The sequence below is a fragment of the Paroedura picta genome, chromosome 18, assembly GCF_049243985.1.
Source record: "Paroedura picta isolate Pp20150507F chromosome 18, Ppicta_v3.0, whole genome shotgun sequence".
In the NCBI taxonomy this organism is placed as follows: Eukaryota; Metazoa; Chordata; class Lepidosauria; order Squamata; family Gekkonidae; genus Paroedura; species Paroedura picta.
The window spans coordinates 8,667,195-8,686,394 of NC_135386.1; the positions used below are offsets into that span (position 1 = coordinate 8,667,195).

The 19,200-nt window shown below is 47.7% G+C and overlaps 1 protein-coding gene across 1 annotated transcript; it reads right to left on the reverse strand.

The window, feature by feature from the left end:
• Window positions 1-317: 317 nt before the first annotated feature.
• SLC27A2 (solute carrier family 27 member 2) lies at window positions 318-18,570 on the reverse strand. Its single transcript, XM_077317693.1, has 10 exons — window positions 18,063-18,570; window positions 13,476-13,685; window positions 12,520-12,678; window positions 11,548-11,672; window positions 8,509-8,703; window positions 6,580-6,670; window positions 4,858-5,056; window positions 3,489-3,586; window positions 1,556-1,686; window positions 318-1,249 (listed from the first exon to the last, which is right to left on the reverse strand). Exons 1-10 carry the CDS (start codon window positions 18,550-18,552, stop codon window positions 1,073-1,075), a joined length of 1,875 nt encoding a protein of 624 aa, XP_077173808.1. The 5' UTR covers window positions 18,553-18,570; the 3' UTR covers window positions 318-1,072.
• Window positions 18,571-19,200: the final 630 nt, after the last annotated feature.

Here is a 19,200-nt window from a genome sequence, read left to right on the forward strand (position 1 = left end):
CACTGAGCAAGCTTCCATGGCAAAGCAGAGATTTGAACCCAGCTCTTCCAAACCACTACCCCATGCTGGCTGTAGTGCTTTCTTTCCACATGGGGAGAAGCTTGCGTACTTTCCCATTGCTGCTGCAGCCTGTGTCCAAGTCAAGCATTTACCACTCATAGAATCAGACGCCCAAGAATCCGTGAGGCTCAGCTTGTCTGGTTACCATCAAGATGAAAATACCCCACTGATTTTTCATAAATCTTGCTTCAAGGAAATACAAAGAAGAGACAGCACTGGGAACAAAGTAATTAACACTGCAACAGTCCACAACCTGAGTCGATAAAGGTAGATAAAGGTTTATTTAGGAATTAACAAACTTGATAAGAAAGTGGAGAGGCAGAGAGAGGCTTCTAATTACACCTCAAGCTGAGAGAGAGGGCAACCTGAGTGTGGCACTTCTAAGAAGAAGGAGGAAATTCCCCTAAGAGTAGCAATCCGGAGGCAAAACAGGAGAGAAGGTGCTGACCTCAGTATCCTCTCTAGAATCATAGAATCATAGAGTTGGAGAGGACCTCATGGGCCATCTAGTCCAACCCCCTGCACTGTGCAGGACACTCACATCCCAATCGCTCATCCACTGTCACCTGCCACCCCCTTGAGCCTTCACAGAATCAGCCTCTCCGTCAGATGGCTATCCAGCCTCTGTTTAAAAATGTCCAAAGATGGGGAACCCACCACCTCCCGAGGAAGCCTGTTCCACTGAGGAACCGCTCTAACGGTCAGGAACTTCTTCCGGATATTTAGACCGAATTTCTTTTGCATTAATTTCATCCCATTCTCTAATTGTCTTCTTGCTGTCCCCTGTAGGGTCTTCTTCTCTTCTTGGTACATCAGACATTGCCTTTTCCAACAGAAATGTAAATATTTGGTTTTTTAAAGGGCCACCGCCACCGCCAATATATTCATTAAACAAATGAGGTTTCCATTTATAGGTATAAACATGAGATCATTTTCAAATCAGTTTCCACTAATCTTCTAAAATTTAAAAATAGTCTTGATTTTTCAGAATACAAATTAAGTTTGGGGCCCATTATAGTTTCCGGCTGTTGTTACATATCGAGTTATAAATGTCCATGGTCAGGGGAATGTATGACTTTTCTTTGTCCTCCAGGAAATACATGGTGTCTTTAATAACCTCGGGGTTGAATCCCTCTTCAGCTAATTGCACCTTGCGATATTTAAACGTTCCTGTAATTTCGATGGCATCCTGTAATAACAAGGGGGGAGATAATACATGATGCTGTAAGATGCAATGTGATATATCCCAGGTTCATACAGAATTATTTATCTACAACAGCTTTTCTCAATATTTTTACCATTGAGAAACCACAGAAACATCCTTCAGGGTTCGAGAACCCCCAGAAGGGGCCCGATGGTGCAGAACGTGGTTGGGAAGCAGAGCTGTGGACACGCCCACCCGGGGCCCCTCCCCTTCCCACCCCCTCCAGGCCCCTCATTGGCCCCTCATTACCTGAGCCAGCGATGGAAGAAGGACCCTGGAAGGCAGCCCTACCTGAATCCGCACAAAATGAGGCCTGGCGTATGTCGGCAAAAAGTCTACAACATGCCGGTAAACTCGCCCTCCGTCGAACTCGCAGCCGTCCTTTAGCCGAACGGACGCCATTCCTATTCTGCCCTCGTGGCCTTCAATGAAAGACGCCGTGGTTATTGTCAACCTCACTGCTAAACCGCTCGACACAGTTCTTAAGAAACTGATTAAACATGGACAAATGAAAACAGGAAAAGCCTTTCAGAACGGAGCAGAAATGAGTATTTGGGTGGGAGAGGAGGCTGATGGTGAATATCTCTGGTTCCCTAAATCAGGGGTAGTCAACCTGTGGTCCTCCAAATGTTCATGGACTACAATCCCCATGAGCCCCTGCCTATATAAATTAATTAACTCCCACCCATCCGGGAAACTCTTCCAGGGCCATCAAAACCCGGGTCGAAAAAGCATGTGTTAGGCATTGATTATGTGACTATTCAAAACCATGTACAGCCTCAATACTAAAGTCCAGCTCAAACACAAGGTGTCTGCTGTGGGGGCAGGAAGGGAAGGCAATTGTAAGCTGCTTGGAGACTCCTGCAGGAGTGAAAAGCAGGGTATAAAAACCAACTCTTCTTCTAGCACGATGAAAGGTTGTCAGAAGAGGCAGGCAGTTCTCCAGGCTCCCTACAATGTAGAAGGAGCCAAAAGGAGGAGGAGTCCACCTCTGGCTAAGTGACCAGGACAGGATTGTGTGACGCGGGTGTCATACTTGTAAAGATGTTGCAAGAGAGGACACACACCCACACCTGCACACATATGTCCTGAACCGCAAGTGTTTGCTCTTAACTTCAGCACAGGCTAAGAGCTTTAAGGTAAAGGTATCCCCTGTGCAAGCACCGAGTCATGTCTGACCCTTGGGGTGACGCCCTCCAGCGTTTTCATGGCAGACTCAATACGGGGTGGTTTGCCAGTGCCTTCCCCAGTCATTACCGTTTACCCCCCAGCAAGCTGGGTCCTCATTTTACCGACCTCTGAAGGATGGAAGGCTGAGTCGACCTTGAGCCGGCTGCTGGGATCGAACTCCCAGCCTCATGGGCAGAGCTTCAGACAGCATGTCTGCTGCCTTACCACTCTGCGCCACAAGGCTTTGCCTGGTGTTAATAATAATATCTTGATGGCAAGCGGTGGAAAACCGTTTATGAAGTCTGTGTTCCGAGGGATGTGGTCAAAGAAACCCGAGCAGTCTTTGTGATTGAGTTCTTTGTTCGGTAGACAAGAGTGTAGGCTGATTAGAGCAAACCCTGCCATACAATTTGCACCTGCCCGGCAGATTGTGGTGGAGCACCCAGGGTGTTCACCTGCCCGCCAAGATATTTGACACTGGGTTTCCTGCTTTGTGGATTTTCAATATCAACCCATTCACAGCCCTCTCGTATGATACGAGGAGGAGGGAGGGCCCCTTTGACAGGCAGTGGGGAAGCGATGGAAAGTCAGTTCTTTTTAAAGGAAAAAAGAATCCCAGAGCAAAGAAGGTGAGGGACAAAATGTAGGTTTAGAGGAAACTGCACGAAGTAGGGGAGAAGACATTGGGACGGTGTTTATCCACTATTATTAGTTTTTTTTTATACCACCATTCTCCTATCTGGGCTGGCAGTCCGTTGCCAACAGGATGCTTCTGGGAAGTCCTTTAGTACAGGGGTACTGGCAGGGGCTCATGGGAATTGTAGTCCATGAACATCTGGAGGACCACAGATTGACTACCCCTCTGCTTTCGTATGTCCAGCTGTTGGTATATTGCTTCTGAAGATGGGGTCCCCAATTAACTATCGTGACTCAAAGTTGCCCACAGGCAGCTCCTCCATGGTTCTGTCGAATCCTTAATCCTGCATGTCGCTCTACTTTATTGCCAATACAAAGCTCGCCTACAGTACAATAATGTTTTTTTTCCAGATTATACCTGGCACAGAAACGCCATAGACATTCACTTCCTGGATCGATTCCAGCAGTCCTAAAATGTCAGCAACTTCTGTTGTGGCGACGTTTTCTCCTTTCCATCTGGGGAGAGTGGGGGGAGAAGGGGGAAAATAAATATACACACAGGTATGTTCACCCATTAAAAAAAAACACCCTTTGCAAACAAATCAAGAATTAGAAGCTGTCTTCCTCCACACAGATGGAGCCTGACAAATATGTTCAAAAAGTTATAAGCCTTTCTGCTAACCACTTGTAAGCGTGCATTTACAGCTGTGATTTTTGCCCTTTCAAAGGAACGTTCTGTAAACCTTCCCTATTGACCGGAATTGGCCACTTCTCTTTTTTAAAAAATTTGCTGCTCTGTGTTTGTCCGATCGTTTCCGGCTTGTGGCAACCCTGTGAATTAACTGCCTTGCTCAGGTCTTTGCAGACAAAGGCCCGTCCGTGGCTTCCTTTATTCACTTTGTGGCCAACGTGAGGGAAACAGCGGTTAACATGCCTGCACTGATACAAACTATCATTGCTTACTGTGAAGAATACATAGAATCATAGAGTTGTAAGTCACCTCATGGGTCATCTAGTCCAACCCCCTGCACTATGCAGGACACTCACACCCAATACATATGGCCACAGGACCCTCAAAACTAAGTTAAGCAGGTATAGAGTTGATCAGTAGCTTGCATAGAGACTACCAGGAAAACAACACTGGCCCTTGAGATCTACGCTTGGCCTCAACCTTATATTATGTATGGGGAAGTGACCAGCCAGTTGCATTGTTTGCACATCAAAATAGCTGGCCATTCTCAGATGAGCTCCATGCATTCTGTGAGGGGGTGGCAGGTGACAGTGGATGAGCGCTAGGGTTGTGAGTGTCCTGCATAGTGCAGGGGGTTGGACTAGATGACCCAGGAGGTCCCTTCCAAGTCTATGATTCTATTATTCATTCTCTATGGGGGCTATAGCATAGGACAGCCTTTCTCAATTTTTTTACCCCTGAGAAATCCCCTGAAACATCCTTCAGGCTTTAAGAAACCCCACAAGTGGTGCCCCCATGCAGAATATGGCTGGGAAGTTTATCTATGTACATGCCCACCCAGGACCCCTCTCTTCCCCACCTCCTCCAGGCCCCTCCCATTTTGGGGGAGGTGGCAGGTTGACATCACCATATATGGACATGTCGCCTGATAAATGCTTAACAAAAAATTAAAATATATTAAACATTAATTAACTCCCATCCATTTGGAAAACCTTTCCAAGGACCATCAAGGAACCCCAGAGAAAGCTGGCCCAGGAAGCTATTAAGTATCAACTCTAAAAATAGATATCTAATTGCATAAATGCGCAAAACCCACCGAAATGTGTCTCCGACCCTGTCGTGGAAATAAATGAAATTCTCGCGGTCGACGAGGAGAAGGTCCCCGCTGTTGAAGTACACATCCCCTTTCTTAAAGACGTCTCTCAGCTTCTTCTTCTCCGTCTGGCTTTTGGCCCCCACGTAGCCACTAAATGGAGCAAAGCGTGTGATTTTGCAGACCAGGAGCCCCACTTCACCTGGGAAGAACAAAAGACAAGGAATGGGAAGATAACACAGGCTGCAGCCTGGAAACAACAGAGGATTAAACCTCCCGTCATCCACACACAATCAGGTGATAGAAATAGTGTGCAAATGTTTGGGTGTAGCAACATTCTTCCTGCCATATTTTGCCATCAGTACCCTGTTAAATGAAGGTTCGGTCTTGTCCGTTAACACATTAGCTCTTAATAATGCTTGGTGTTACTAAAATACAAGCCACAGAGCCATTCGACCCAAGACACAGCAACAAACTCAGGTCTACCTCTGGTCTTCAGAGAGCTGCAGAGAATCCAGGCTGGTGAAAGTAACTGCAGTTGTATTATTATTATTATTATTATTATTATTATTATTATTATTATTATTATTATTATTATTATTATATAAAATATGTAAAATAATAATATTATCATTGGTATGAAGAAGAAGAAGAAGAGTTGGTTCATATATGTCACGTTTCTCTACCAGAAGGAGTCTCAAAGCGGCTTACAATGGCCTTCCCTTCCTCTCCCTACAACAGACACCCTGTGAGGTGGGTGAGGCTAAGAGAGCCCTGAGATTACTGAAGAAGAAGAAGAGTTGGTTCTTATATGCCGCTTTTCTGTTCCCGAAGGAGTCTCAAAGCGGCTTACAGTCGTCTTCCCTTTCCTCTCCCCACAACAGACACCCTGTGAGGTAGTTATTATTAATAATAAAAATAACAATCAGAACCACCAGGATGGCTCACCATTGAAATAGTGCAAGAAAAAATACATTTGTACCTCTGCCTTGTGAAGGCGCCATTCCCTCTGGGGAAACTGATCTCTCTATTCTGGAGATGTGCTATAATTCCAGGAGAATTCCAGCCTCCATCTCTCACGTGTGTTTTCAGCCAAATAAAGGCATTCATTTCCTATTTTTCCACCTGTGAGAATAAACTGTTGTTGCTGTTCTTTTTAGTTTTGCTGGGGTGTTTTGACAGGGCCTCAGTATTGCTCCGTTTACACATCGTACAAAACCAGGGTTGGATTGAACTAACCGTGGTTAATGCCACTGAATGCAGGCCTTTCGACTAACTATGGTTAGTTACGGTCCATCAAACCAGCCTTTGAAATTGGTTTATTTACCTGCACACAAACACCCTGGCTGAATCCTCACTCAGTTTCCGGCAAGACTTACCTGGGCCACAATAGATAATGCACTTTCAATGCACTTTAGAAGTAGGTTTTCCTGTTCTGCACAGGAAAATCCAGCTGCCAAAGCACATTGAAAGTGCATTATCCTATGTGTGCGGAACGGGCCCTGGTCTACATGGAGAAGGTATTTCTCAAAGCATTCGTTAACGCAAACCAGGATCTGAATTATCAGCCCGGTTTCCCAACCTAACCAAACTTAAATTAAGCCGGCTTCGCGTTATGTCTGAACCAAACATAAGTTGCCGAAAGCGAAACATGGCAGTTTAAAGGAAAATTGACTTCGTCTGGCAAGTTGTACGGTCAATTTTGAAGAACGAAAGAAAATGTACCTTTGGGAACTTTGATACAGAAGCCACGTTCATCACGGACAGGTTCGTCTTTCTCTACATCATATTTAATCAGGTCGTAGTTTACCACTTTCTAATAAAATGTATAAACGACATACATTAGAAGAAGAAGAAGAGTTGGTTCTTAGATGCCGCTTTTCCCTACCCGAAGGAGGCTCAAAGCGGCTTACAGTCGCCTTCCCATTCCTCTCCCCACAACAGACACCCTGTGGGGTGGGTGAGGCTGAGAGAGCCCTGATATCGCTGCCCGGTCAGAACAGTTTTATCAGTGCCATGGAGAGCCCAAGGTCACCCAGCTGGCTGCATGTGGGGGAGCGCAGAATCGAACCTGGCATGCCAGATTAGAAGTCCGCACTCCTAACCACTACACCAAACTGGCTCTCTATTACATTACGTTCTTCTACACAAACATTCAAATACAATTAAAAAAGAAAAATGGGTAATTCTCACGGAAACAATTTAATATTAATCAGTGGAACCCATCTGAGTTTGTAAAGTGTCATGGGAAATTCTTACCAGTGGTAAGTCATTAAGATGAGAAATTAAACGTCAGGTCACGCATGTGTATACCCAACTTCCTCATGGTATACAAACATTTATTGCTGAAAGAGGGTCTATTTATACAACCCATTCTGGATCCGTTTACATTGCCCGCATCATCGGCTCTGGTTTGTGGCATTGTGCAAACATGATGCTAATGACCTTGGTTGCAGATATATTAGAAATTTATTTATTTATTAAATTTATATCCCACCATTCACGGCAAGCCATCTCGTGGCGGGTTATGTGATAAATAATATAAATCACCAATCACAACAATTTACACTGTGTTCTATTTAATACAGAAGAGGAATTCTGTTTTAAAATGCTCTGATGCAATATGTTATAGAATCATAGAATCATAGAGTTGGAAGGGGCCACACAGGCCATCTAGTCCAACCCCCTGCTCATAGAATCATAGAATCACAGAATCACAGAATCATAGAATCATAGAATCACAGAATCATAGAGTTGGAAGGGGCCATACAGGCCATCTAGTCCAACCCCCCGCTCAATGCAGGATCAGCCCAGAGCATCCTAAAGCATCCAAGAAAAGTGTGAATCCAGCCTTTGCTTGAAGACTGCCAGTGAGGGGGAGCTCACCACCTCCTTAGGCAGCCTATTCCACTGCTGAACTACTCTGACTGTTATGTTATACATAACATGTTAATGATATATTTCATTAATAAGGTCTAGCTTTTGCATAAATGGGCTTTTTAGCCTGCATTTGTTGGTAATGCTTCACAGTGACTGGCATCGTGCTGCATTTAAACAACAATCGAAACACCATCATCATCTTGTCTTTTAAAATATCCCCAGAGCTTGTGAAATGGCAGGCTATATATTATTGTTCATTTGCTTTATTTGCTTTCTGTTTTCATCAGTGGGGACCCAAATAGATGCACATCCTTCTTCTCTTATCCTTAGTATCCCCACAAAAACCCTGTGAGGTGGCTGAGCCTGACAGAGGGCAATTGGCCCAAGACCACCCAACTAACTTCCGTGGCCGAGTAGAGATCTCCCAGATCCTAGTACACCAGGAGGTCCCTTCCAACTCTATGATTCTATGATTCTATGGGTGTATACCAGCATTGGCTCATGGGAATTGTAGGCCATGGACATGTGGAGAGACACAGTTTGGCCACCCCTGTAGTACCCCATGCTGGCTTTCATTATATGGCGCCTTAGTGTTCATGCGCACACATGCGCCATGATGCATTCAGAGAATTAGTGCAAGTGTGAGCACATCAACAATATTTTAAGAAAAATCTACCCAGAATCACAAAACAGGATAAGCGATTTGCCAGGAAAAAGCACTGTTACCTCTAGGAGATAGGAATAATTAAAGCATATGTCATGATTTGTTCTTACCTTATGGAAGTAGTTTAATCTTCCTACAGCTCCTATTTTCCCAGTGTAATTCACAAATCCGACATTTCCTTCAGTCGCGGCATAGAACTCCAAGATGCGGATGTTCCCGAACCTCCGGATAAATTCCCTCCAAACATCGGCCCTCAAGCCGTTACCTATGGCGAGTCTCACTCGGTGATTACGGTCATTGTCTTTCTGAAAACACGGGGACATGAAGAAGCGTCCATTAAAGAAGGACATAAATATTTCTAGGCAGGAAGTGACCTCACCAGAGACATGCCTTTTAGCCCTCTGCACATGCAAAAGCAATCCAACTTTTTGAATCCCCTGGTAGGATTACTTATTATTTTATTATTGATTCGATTTTTAGCCCCCCTCTTTCTAACGACTCGAGGCGGGTTACATCAGACATAAAACCCAATTAAAAAAACCCAATCCCATAGAATGACAAAACTCCAGCCACAAGATGGCTAAAAACTATCCCACAGCCGACCCCTGAGGGAAGTCGCAAGGTGATACAGCGCATCCTGAGGGGGGGCCCTAAATCTTAGTCCTGGCCTCAACCAAAGACCTGTTGGAAGAGCTCTGTTTTACAGGCCCTGCAGAACTTTGACAGCTTCGTCATGGCCTTCAGCTCTCCCGGGAGCTCATTCCACCAAGCCGGGGCCAGGACTGAAAATTCCCTGGCCTGGGTTGAGGCCAGGCATATTTCTCTGGGGCCAGGGGACCTCCAATGGATTAGCTCCTGCAGAGCGGAGTGCCCTGTGGGGGACATAAGCAGACAAGCAGTCCCTCAGACAGGCAGGGCCCAAGCCGTGAATAGCCTTAAAGGTCAACACCAAAACCTTGAACCTGATACGAGCCACAACCTACAACCAATGCAGCTGCTGGATATGGGCCCTTCAAGGTGTTCCAGTGAGGACCCTCACAGCTGCATTCTGCACCAGCTGGAATTTCGGGTCGAGGACAATAAATAGGCCAGCGTAGATTGAGTTACAGAAGTCCAGTTGAGAGGTGACCATCACATGGATCACTGTGGCCAGACAGTCCGAAGGCAGGTAGGGCACTAGTAGCCTGCTTTTTCTCCTGGCTAGCTCAAGACCACGCAGCAAACTTTAGGGCAAAGTTTAAGTTGTGAACGGAGATTCCCTTTGGATGAAGAGCGCAACCCTCCAATCCACCACGGCATTCTGCTTATTTGTCCTTTTGGATATACATGTATACATTACTGTGGAGCAGCAACGCATTGAGATGTATTTTTCCACTTAGAAAACCTTCTCTAGGGAGAGGCTATTATTAAGCTGCCGTCCTGCTGTTTGTCCTTTTGTCCTGGGAGACAAACAAACAAAGGGGCTAACAATGGGAATGCATTTCCATGATCAGTAGAGGAAAGAAGTTTAGGCACCTTCTCCTAACTAGTGGGTCTTCCTGTCAATGCCTGCCTTTGGTTCCCCTACTAACACTGTGAAGAGAACATGGACTTCTGGACCCTATGATGGTCTCACGAAACCCTGAGAAAGGTATGGTTTCCATTAATGAGAAGAGATGACTCCCTCGATGCCAAGAAGATAACTAGTTATTTTCTACAAGATCATCACCATCAGATGACCAAAATCATGGCCAGATTTCTGTACCTCTCCCTATTCAAACATTACAATGAAGAAGAAGAAGAAGAAGAAGAAGAAGAAGAAGAAGAAGAAGAAGAAGAAGAAGAAGAAAAAGAGTTGGTTCTTCTATGCCTCTTTTCTCTACCTGAAGGAGTCTCAAAGTGGCTTCCAGGCACCTTCCCCTTCCTCTCCCCACAACAGACACCCTGTGAGGTGGGTGAGGCTGAGAGAGCCCTGAGATTACTGCCCGGTCAGAACAGCTTTATCAGTGCTGTGGCGAGCCCAAGGTCAACCAGCTGCCTGCGTGTGGGGGAGTGCAGAATCAAACCCAGCTCGCCAGATTAGAATTCCACACTCCTAACCACTACACCAAGCAAACCCTTGACTGTCCGAGTCTAAATCTGGATTAGCTCTACTTTGTTTTATGGTCCAGTCTTCTTGTTTTAATACGCCAATAAAGGTATTGAATTTGAGAAATAGTTGGTTTCTTGATCAAAACACAGTGCTAAGACAACCCTTCTGCTATGAAGAAGATGAAGAAGAGTTGGTTCTTATATGCCGCTTTTCCCTACCCGAAGGAGGCTCAAAGCGGCTTACAATCGCCTTCCCTTTCATCTCCCCACAACAGGGGATGCACCAGGGGGATGCACACGCTTGAACAGCTCTGAATGTGCTGATTTTAAATTGATGTCAAGACAACAGTCCCTATTGTTCGCCATCTGTGAGAGAAATTAAGCTGTGTGAGTTTTCTTTCTTTAAAGTCTAACAACCCAGTATAAATCCATTCTAGTAAGGGATTTGCTGACACCTGTACGAAATGAAGCTTGGACCACTAAATGCCACCTTGTGATAATACCCCATCATTACGGGAGATGCAAACCCCTGTCACCTCATGACCTGCTTTGCTGCTAGTTCCATGTTTTGTGTAACTGAGCACACCACTCTGGAAAAGAATACCTGCCCATTGCTCACAGGCCTCTCTCAAATCTTTAAAAAGACATATCTGATCGGCCAGCAAAAAAGGACCATCTTATTAGAACCTCTAGCTGGGATATTTTTACGTTGGTGAAAAGGGTGAAATTTCCCTTCAGCTAAAACCGCTATTCTTGGCCACTGCTGGTTACGATTTTGAAACTATTTTACAACAATGTTGTTTGGGAAAAAGTTTTATCTTTGTGTCATCTTATTTGAATTAATTGTGCTGTAGAAGATTCCTGCGGGGCTGTGCGATTCTACTTTACAACCACAACAGCAAGGCATGAGATGTTACAAAAAACAGATCCAGTTCTTCCTTCTGAGAAACAGAAGATCTCAAACATTCATACAAGGATTCAGAGACATGATGTAAAAGCGGATTGTGCTGCAAGCAAAAATCTTGCCCAATAAAAAGCATTAATCGCCATTTTCACAAGAGTTCAGCGAAAGATGTTACCTTGGGTGCATTGCACAGGTAGCGGAGCACTTCACCAATATACTGGATGACGGTGACGTTGTATTTCCGGCAGTCGTCCCAGAATTGCGAAGCAGAAAATTTAGAACGCAGCGCAAGAGTGGCACCTGTAGAAGAGGAAACGGAACTCCAACACATGCAAAACTGAAAGCCATCCAAATAACTTCAGAATGTAGATTTTAAAAGCCTGCTCTAAACATTTAAGCCTGAAGGTTTGCCCCCTTCTTGAGAAAGAATTGAGCTATGAAATCATAAATAGGGATAACGGGAGAATCCCAACAGTGCAATCCTACGCAGAGTTACTCCAGCTGAAGCCCACTGAAATCTGCCAGTTTCAGACTGGAGAAACTTCACCTAGGATTGCACTGGATCTAGGTTTACCTTTCCTTTCATCCCACTTTGGAGTAACATTCACGACTGTCCCCATGGTTATGAGTACGCATCCCAAAATCACTTGGAGCTTCATGACAGAGCAGAGGTTTGACTTTGAACCTTCTCTCTAATCTGACACTCTAGTCTAACCTGAGCCCATTCTGCACACAGGGGATAATGCACTTTCAATGTGCTCTGGCAGCTGGATTTTCCTGTGCGGAACAGGAAAATCTACTTCTAAAGTGCATTGAAAGTGCATTATCTATTGTGTGCAGACTAGGCCCAAGACTGCCTCAGACTGCAAAAATGGACTATACTGCATCAGACAGCAAATGGGAGGAACCCATATTGTTAACCACTCATGTAGAAACAAACCACCTGGACTTTGTTAACTAGAGTCACTGGGGATTGAACCTGGGGCCTTCTGTCTACTAAGCTGGTGCTTTGCAACCAAGTCACACCCTTTCACCTGTTCAACTGGCTTCCAGCAGAGCAGGTGTGCAACTGCTCGTGCATTCTAAGACCTACCTGCATTCTTTGTACCATTCATTTATTAAAATATGTGATTCAAGGGGGTGTTACCTTGCATGATACAGCCATTCAGGCCTATCAAGAGGGCAGCGCTGTGATACAACGGCAGAGCAGTGTAGACAACATCCTCAGAGGTGACGCCACCAGCAATGACCAGGCCGCAAGCTAGCAGCGTGCGCTCGTGGGTAATCACCGCCGCTTTGGGGAGGCCTGCACGGAAGCAAAACAGAGTATTCATTAACGAGCTGTGTGTCGTGGACGGAAATTAGGCAGCGTTTTCCAGTCTTATCAATGGACAGGAAGCCATGTGCAGAGAGCTAGAGGGGCGGAATTTATTTTTTCCTCCTTCAGGGAAATCCTCCTGGCCACAAAGATTCACCTGCTGGTTGTTTTCAGTGTGCTGCACCAGATCCATCCATCCATCCATCCATTTGTTCGTTCATTCATTCATCCATCCATTCATCCATGAATGAATTCATCCATCCATCCATCTATCCGTCCGTCCATCCATCCATCCATCCGTCCATTCATCCGTCCATCCATCTATCCATGGCTCTATGAGCATCCATGGGAGTGCAACCCCTGAGGGACCTTTCTTCCTATTAGGTAAAGGTAAAGGTATCCCCTGTGCGAGCACCGAGTCATGTCTGACCCTTGGGGTGACGCCCTCCAGCGTTTTCATGGCAGACTCAATACGGGGTGGTTTGCCAGTGCCTTCCCCAGTCATGACCGTTTACCCCCCAGCAAGCTGGGTACTCATTTTACCGACCTCGGAAGGATGGAAAGCTGAGTCCACCTTGAGCCGGCTGCTGGGATCGAACTCCCAGCCTCACGGGCAGAGCTTTCAGACTGCATGTCTGCTGCCTTACAAGATTCTATGATTCTATATGGCAAACAAACGTTTTTGTTAAATCATGTTACAAAGTTCAAGCAAGCAACAGCCTAAAACCATGTCTGTAGCCAGTTGACAGCCTGGATCTGCCTCCTTTATACGTTTCTCACGATACCTGTGGTTCCAGAGGTGTAAATATACAAGGCAGGACTTTGCAAAGTGACGTTTGATCTCCAAGACAGCGGGACCGGTTCATCCGAAGCAGCATCCACCTTGTCAAGGAAACTGCCAACTCCCTCAGTGTCGGACGTCCTGCTCAAGTAATAAACAGTCACGTTTTCTTCCTTCAGGGTCGGCAGGACTTCCTCGATGGCCGCTTTGAGCTCTTTAAGGAGAGAGGAAAAAAAGACGCTGAAAGGGAATAAAGGCTAATCATTTCTGTTCCCTCCTGCATCACTTTGAGAAGATTTTGCTGTGGACCCATTCTGCACATAACGGATAATGCACTTTCAAACTGCTTTCGCAGCTGGATTTTCCTGTGCGGAAAACAGGAAAATCTACTTCTCAATGGCATTGAAAGTGCATTATCTAATGTGTGCAGAATGGGCCCTGGAGTCTTTGACTTCAGCCCAGAGATCTTTGAATCTGCCGTATGTACTGATACAGTGAATAAATACCAACCAAAACAAACCCCAGAAAAACAACCATTTAGGGAGGCAGGAGCAGAACCTTCCCGTCCATGTAGCACGCAAACATGCCTGGGCTGTGATCTTTCAGGAAAGAGCATACCAAAGAAGGTCTACAAAATATCTGAGCCAAAGGGGAAATCCTGAAAAGTGGATCATGGGGATGCTCCAGCACAAGAGCCAAGGCTGAATAGAACATCCATGTGAAAGCAACCATGAGTAGAGGTAAAATGTCTTTCCCCGCTCTACCTCCCAAGATGGTTTTAACGGGAGAATCCAGTTAACTGAACCTGGGAGCACGTGAAGCACATGTTTTATCACTGAGCTACCATTTCTTTCCTTAAGCGAGGGGCGTGCATTAATTCATTCCAGTAGGAAGAAGCGACAGCATGCTGGCAAGAGCTTGTGGGAATTGTAGTCCATGGACATCTGGAGAGCCACAGGTTGGCCAACCCTTCTCTAGGAGAATTGGTCTGTTTTGTTTGGAGGTGAGTTATAATTCCAGGAGACCTCTAAACTACACCTACGAGGTTGCCAACCCTAAATCTCACAACTCTTAGAGCACTCTTTTTTTGATCCAATAATGGTGGGCCATCACAATCACGCAATGAGCAACAAAACCAGGTAGCCAGCCAGGTAAGGGAGTGGCCGTGGGCTGAGCCACTTTCCGCCCCACGCGGGTACCACCAAGACCCGGCAGGCTCCAGGACAATGCCTTGAGCTTTCGCAACGCCGTCAAGTGAAACTACTCAACGACCAAGAAACGTAAAGGTAGATTGCTTATTCCAGCAGTGCATTTGGGAAAGACACTAAGCTCTGCACAGTCTAACAATCAAACATTATACAATGTTTGGCTTTCGTTACTGCCAAAAGGGCTCTGGTGAGACTGCTCATTATGGTGTTTTCTTTCCCCGTTCCTTCCTTTATGAAGACGGAGGTAAGCCGAGCTTTTTCCAAAGGGAGAGTGATTCAATATCCCAGGGAATTTCCTTGTTCTTTCGAGCGTCACTTTCTTAAAGGCTCGGATAACAGCACAAAACGGGTCTCTTCAAGTCGTACGTCCTCCCTTGCAGCAGCATTCAGGAAAGGATGCCAAAAAGCTACTGAGGGTGTTGTTCTCTTTTGGCCATGCCTTCCAAAAGAGGAGGGACTGCTGATCTCCTGAGAATTTGACCTGACAGTCTGCCTGTATAGAGCCTACTTACCATCCTGGGGGCCCACTGGAAGAATGATCAAACACCTGCGTGTTATTTTAAAAAGGCCAATACACTCCATTGATTTGAACGCTACAGAGATTTTGAGCAGCCCAAAACTAGGAAAGTACTATTAACCTTTCAGAGTGCAACAATTCCCAAAATTAATTCTGGCGCAGAGTGTTTAAAAATACAGTCATTAACCCCCTAATCAAATTAAAAACACAGCTGTAGGAGAGAAGTGAACATGAACAAAATCTTGGCAAGCAAACAGCCTAACCTGAAAAGTCTTGCTGAGCTCTTTTGAATCACATCAGGAGCTAATGGGTGTCCCTGACGGCTGGCTTCCAAGTGTCAAGAGATGGGTATGGATTTCGTTTCCTTGTTGGCAAATCAGGGCCACTAGAGCTAAAAGGTAAAGGTATCCCCTGTGCAAGCACCTGGTCATGTCTGACCCTTGGGGTGACGCCCTCCAGTGTTTTCATGGCAGACTCAATACGGGGTGGTTTGCCAGTGCCTTCCCCAGTCATTACCGTTTACCCCCCAGCAAGCTGGGTCCTCATTTTACCGACCTCTGAAGGATGGAAGGCTGAGTCGACCTTGAGCCGGCTGCTGGGATCGAACTCCCGGCCTCATGGGCAGAGCTTCAGACTGCATGTCTGCTGCCTTACCACTCTGAGCCACAAAGAGGCTCTACTTTTACCTTCACTAGAGCTAAGGGGACCTTAAATAAGAACTAAAGAGCTGATGCTTTTACATGACCTGTTGCTTTTAATTGGTGATGCTGGGATATAAGCCACGAGATCTCTTTCACACTTAGGACCCAGAATAACAAGAAAATACGGAGTAAAGTTTAAAGTGCATTCGATAGGCGCCAGGTAAATAGTTAACAGGGAAGAATAGGTCCCTTTTGTTGGTGCATCTGTTTTAATCATTACCACTATAAGGTTCAGGAGGTAACTTCCCCCCCCCCACTTACTAATGGACAACTTTTAATCATTTAAGGACATTTTAAAGAAACCACCCGTCTGATTGCATCGATTTAGTCCACAAGTCTGCCACAAGATTAAATGATTTCCAGCACAGTTTACAGTGGATTAAAACAGGCTTTCTCAGCTTGGGTTTCGTGAAACTCTGGGGTTTCTTGAGAGCCCTGGAAAGGTTGATAATCAAACCTGGTCCCATCTCTCTTCTCCCCCTGCTGTCAAAAAGAGGCCTGTGGCCCCCAACCCCGTACACACCCTACGAGCCACTGTAATTGAAATTGTGTTGTATGTTGCCAGAAGAGAATCCGGTCGGTTTCTGTTGTAATAAACACAAGCCCCATGGCTTGGACCAGGGGTAGTCAAACTGCGGCCCTCCAGATGTCCATGGACTACAATTCCCATGAGCCCCTGCCAGCTCCTGGGAATTGTAGTCCATGGACATCTGGAGGGCCGCAGTTTGACTACCCCTGGCTTGGACTCCTCCATGCCTCCAAAGTCGGCAACTAAGTTCCAGCTGAGCATACCCAAATACATGCGTTGCGCGGCCTGCCCTATGGGAACAATTGCGTTGGTTGCAACAAAAGCAAACAAGCCTGCTCTTTATAGCATGTTCTGAATAGATGGACAAGGTTTTGGCTGCATTTCATCCCATCATCAGAGTAAAATCATACACGGGAGCCGGGTAGCAATTCAAAAGAGTAGCAAGTTATGATTCAAACGGAAGCTTTCATGGATCCAAAGGTACAATGGGTGGTGGCAGTGGGGGAATAAACAAGATCAGTGCATAGAAAACAGCAGAGATGGGCTTCCACGGATTTGCCATCGATGTTCAAATCCCCTGAGGAAGAAGGAGAGGAAGCTTCCGATGCTTTCAGACTGCAGCCGGATGTAAATACAGGGAAACTTAAGTGTTGACACATAATTTTGGAGAATACTGTCCAGTCAGACCAAGAAAGACCCAAACCATGGCTTGCAACGCATCATTTGGGAGGACCTCTGGAAGGAACCATCTGCTGTGTGGCAGATTCCTGATGGGCTGAAAAGAACCAGTTGAGATGACAGTCTAGTCCAAAACCAGCATGATATGGATCAAGGGCAGAGGCCGTCCGGTTCCCTCCTACCATCCAGCAGGTTGCACGACCCAAAAAAGATAGATATGAATGATCTATCGCTGAAGACTCCCCTAATAGCAGCCGAGATACTGCCTCTGGAAAAAGTCAAGGGAGCTCTACTTGTGCCCCGGCAAGATTTGAATAAACAAGAAGGGCCAGCTTCTTTGCAGGCTTCTTTGCCTCTGCAAGATCGCTGCCCTTATCCAAGACAGAGAACTGCCTCTTACATGTTACTTCTGACGGCAGATCTCCTTTAAATGTAGCATCCAGTTCAGAAGAAGAAGCAGCGTTGATTTTCATTCCCCACTTTTCACTGCCTGGAGGAGTCTCCAAGCGGCTTCCGATCGCCTTCCCTTTCCTCTCCCCACAACAGACACCCTGTGAGGGAGGCGAGGCTGAGAGAGCCCTGAGATTACTGAAGAAGAAGAAGAGTTGGTTCTTCTATGCTGCTTTTCTCTACCCGAAGGAGTCTCAAAGCGGCTTCCAATCGCCTTCCCTTTCCTCTCCCCACAACAGACACCCTGTGAGGGAGGGGAGGCTGAGAGAGCCTTGATATTACTGAAGAAGAAGAAGAGTTGGTTCTTATATGCTACTTTTCTCTACCCAAAGGAGTCTCAAAGTGGCTAACATTTTGCCTTCCCTTTCCTCTCCCCACAACAGACACCCTGCGAGGGAGGTGGCGCAGAGCGAGAGAGAAAGAGAGCTCGGAGAGAACTGCTCTCTGAGCGCAGCTCTACCAGAGCCGCGACCAGCCAGGCCAGGGGGGGCGGGGGCGGGGGTCTCACCTGGGTCGGCGATGAGCACGGAGGCGCGGCTGGCGCGGAAGCAGTGCAGGAGGGCGCGTGCGCGGATGTGGCAGTTGAGGCAGGCGAGCGCGCAGCCGAGCTTGGCGCAGGCGAGCCAGAGCCACACGTAGGCGGGCTGGTTGGGCAGGAGGAGGGCGAGCGCGTCCCCCGGGCGCAGGCGCGCCTCCTCGCGCAGGGCCCGGGCCGCCTGGGCGCTGCGGCGCTCGAGGCGCGCGTAGGTGTGCACCTCGTCGCCGAAGAGCAGCAGCGGCCGGCCGGGGCTCCGGCGCTCGCGCCGCGCGAACTCCTCCAGCAGCGTCCGCGGCGGCACCCGCGCGCCCGCCCGCCGCACGCGCCGCGACACGCGCACCAGGCGCACGAAGAAGCGCAGGTCCCGCGCCAGGTAGGGCCACGCCAGCCCCGCCAGCAGCCGCGCCAGCACCGCCAGCGCCGCCAGCGCCGCCGCCCACCAGCCCGGCCCCGCCACCATCGCCGCCCCGCGCTCTGAGCCCGCCGCGGCGCCCCGCTGCTGCACCAAGCGGCACAGGCGCCGCCCGCCGGGGGAGGGACGGACCGACGCGGCCAGTGGACGGGGATGGAGGGACCTCGGAGGTCATCTAGTCTCACCCCCCACTCCGCACTAGGCTCGCCTCCCCGACGGACGGTCCCACCTTCGTCGGCTCTCCGTTCGGCAAGGCCAGGCTGGATTAAGGCCAGGATGGATGACTGCGCCATCCTAAACACAGTTGCGCCCTTCGGCTTCCGCGGCGGGCTTAGAAGGGCGTGGTTCTGCCGAGGAGAGCGGTGTGGGCGGCTTTCGACATCCTAGAGCCTCTCCACCACCCCCACGCTCGTTCAACCGACCCCCTCCCCCCCCCCCCGGCTTACGGGTCTGCCTCGGTGCGCCAACAGGTGCGGCCGCCGGACGCCTTTAGGATGCCTCGCAGGGGGAAGGGGGGAGAGCTCCGAGTCCTGCCCGGACAAGGGTGCGGGTGGGAAATTGGGCGCTGCCTTTGCAGCCGACGCCATGCCAAGCGGGCACCTTCCCACCTCCGTCGCAGGTGTCCTGGAAAGAGCGTTTGCGCGATGCGCAGCAGGATCCGCAGCCAAGCTGGATGGAGCGCTCCTCCTCGCCTCG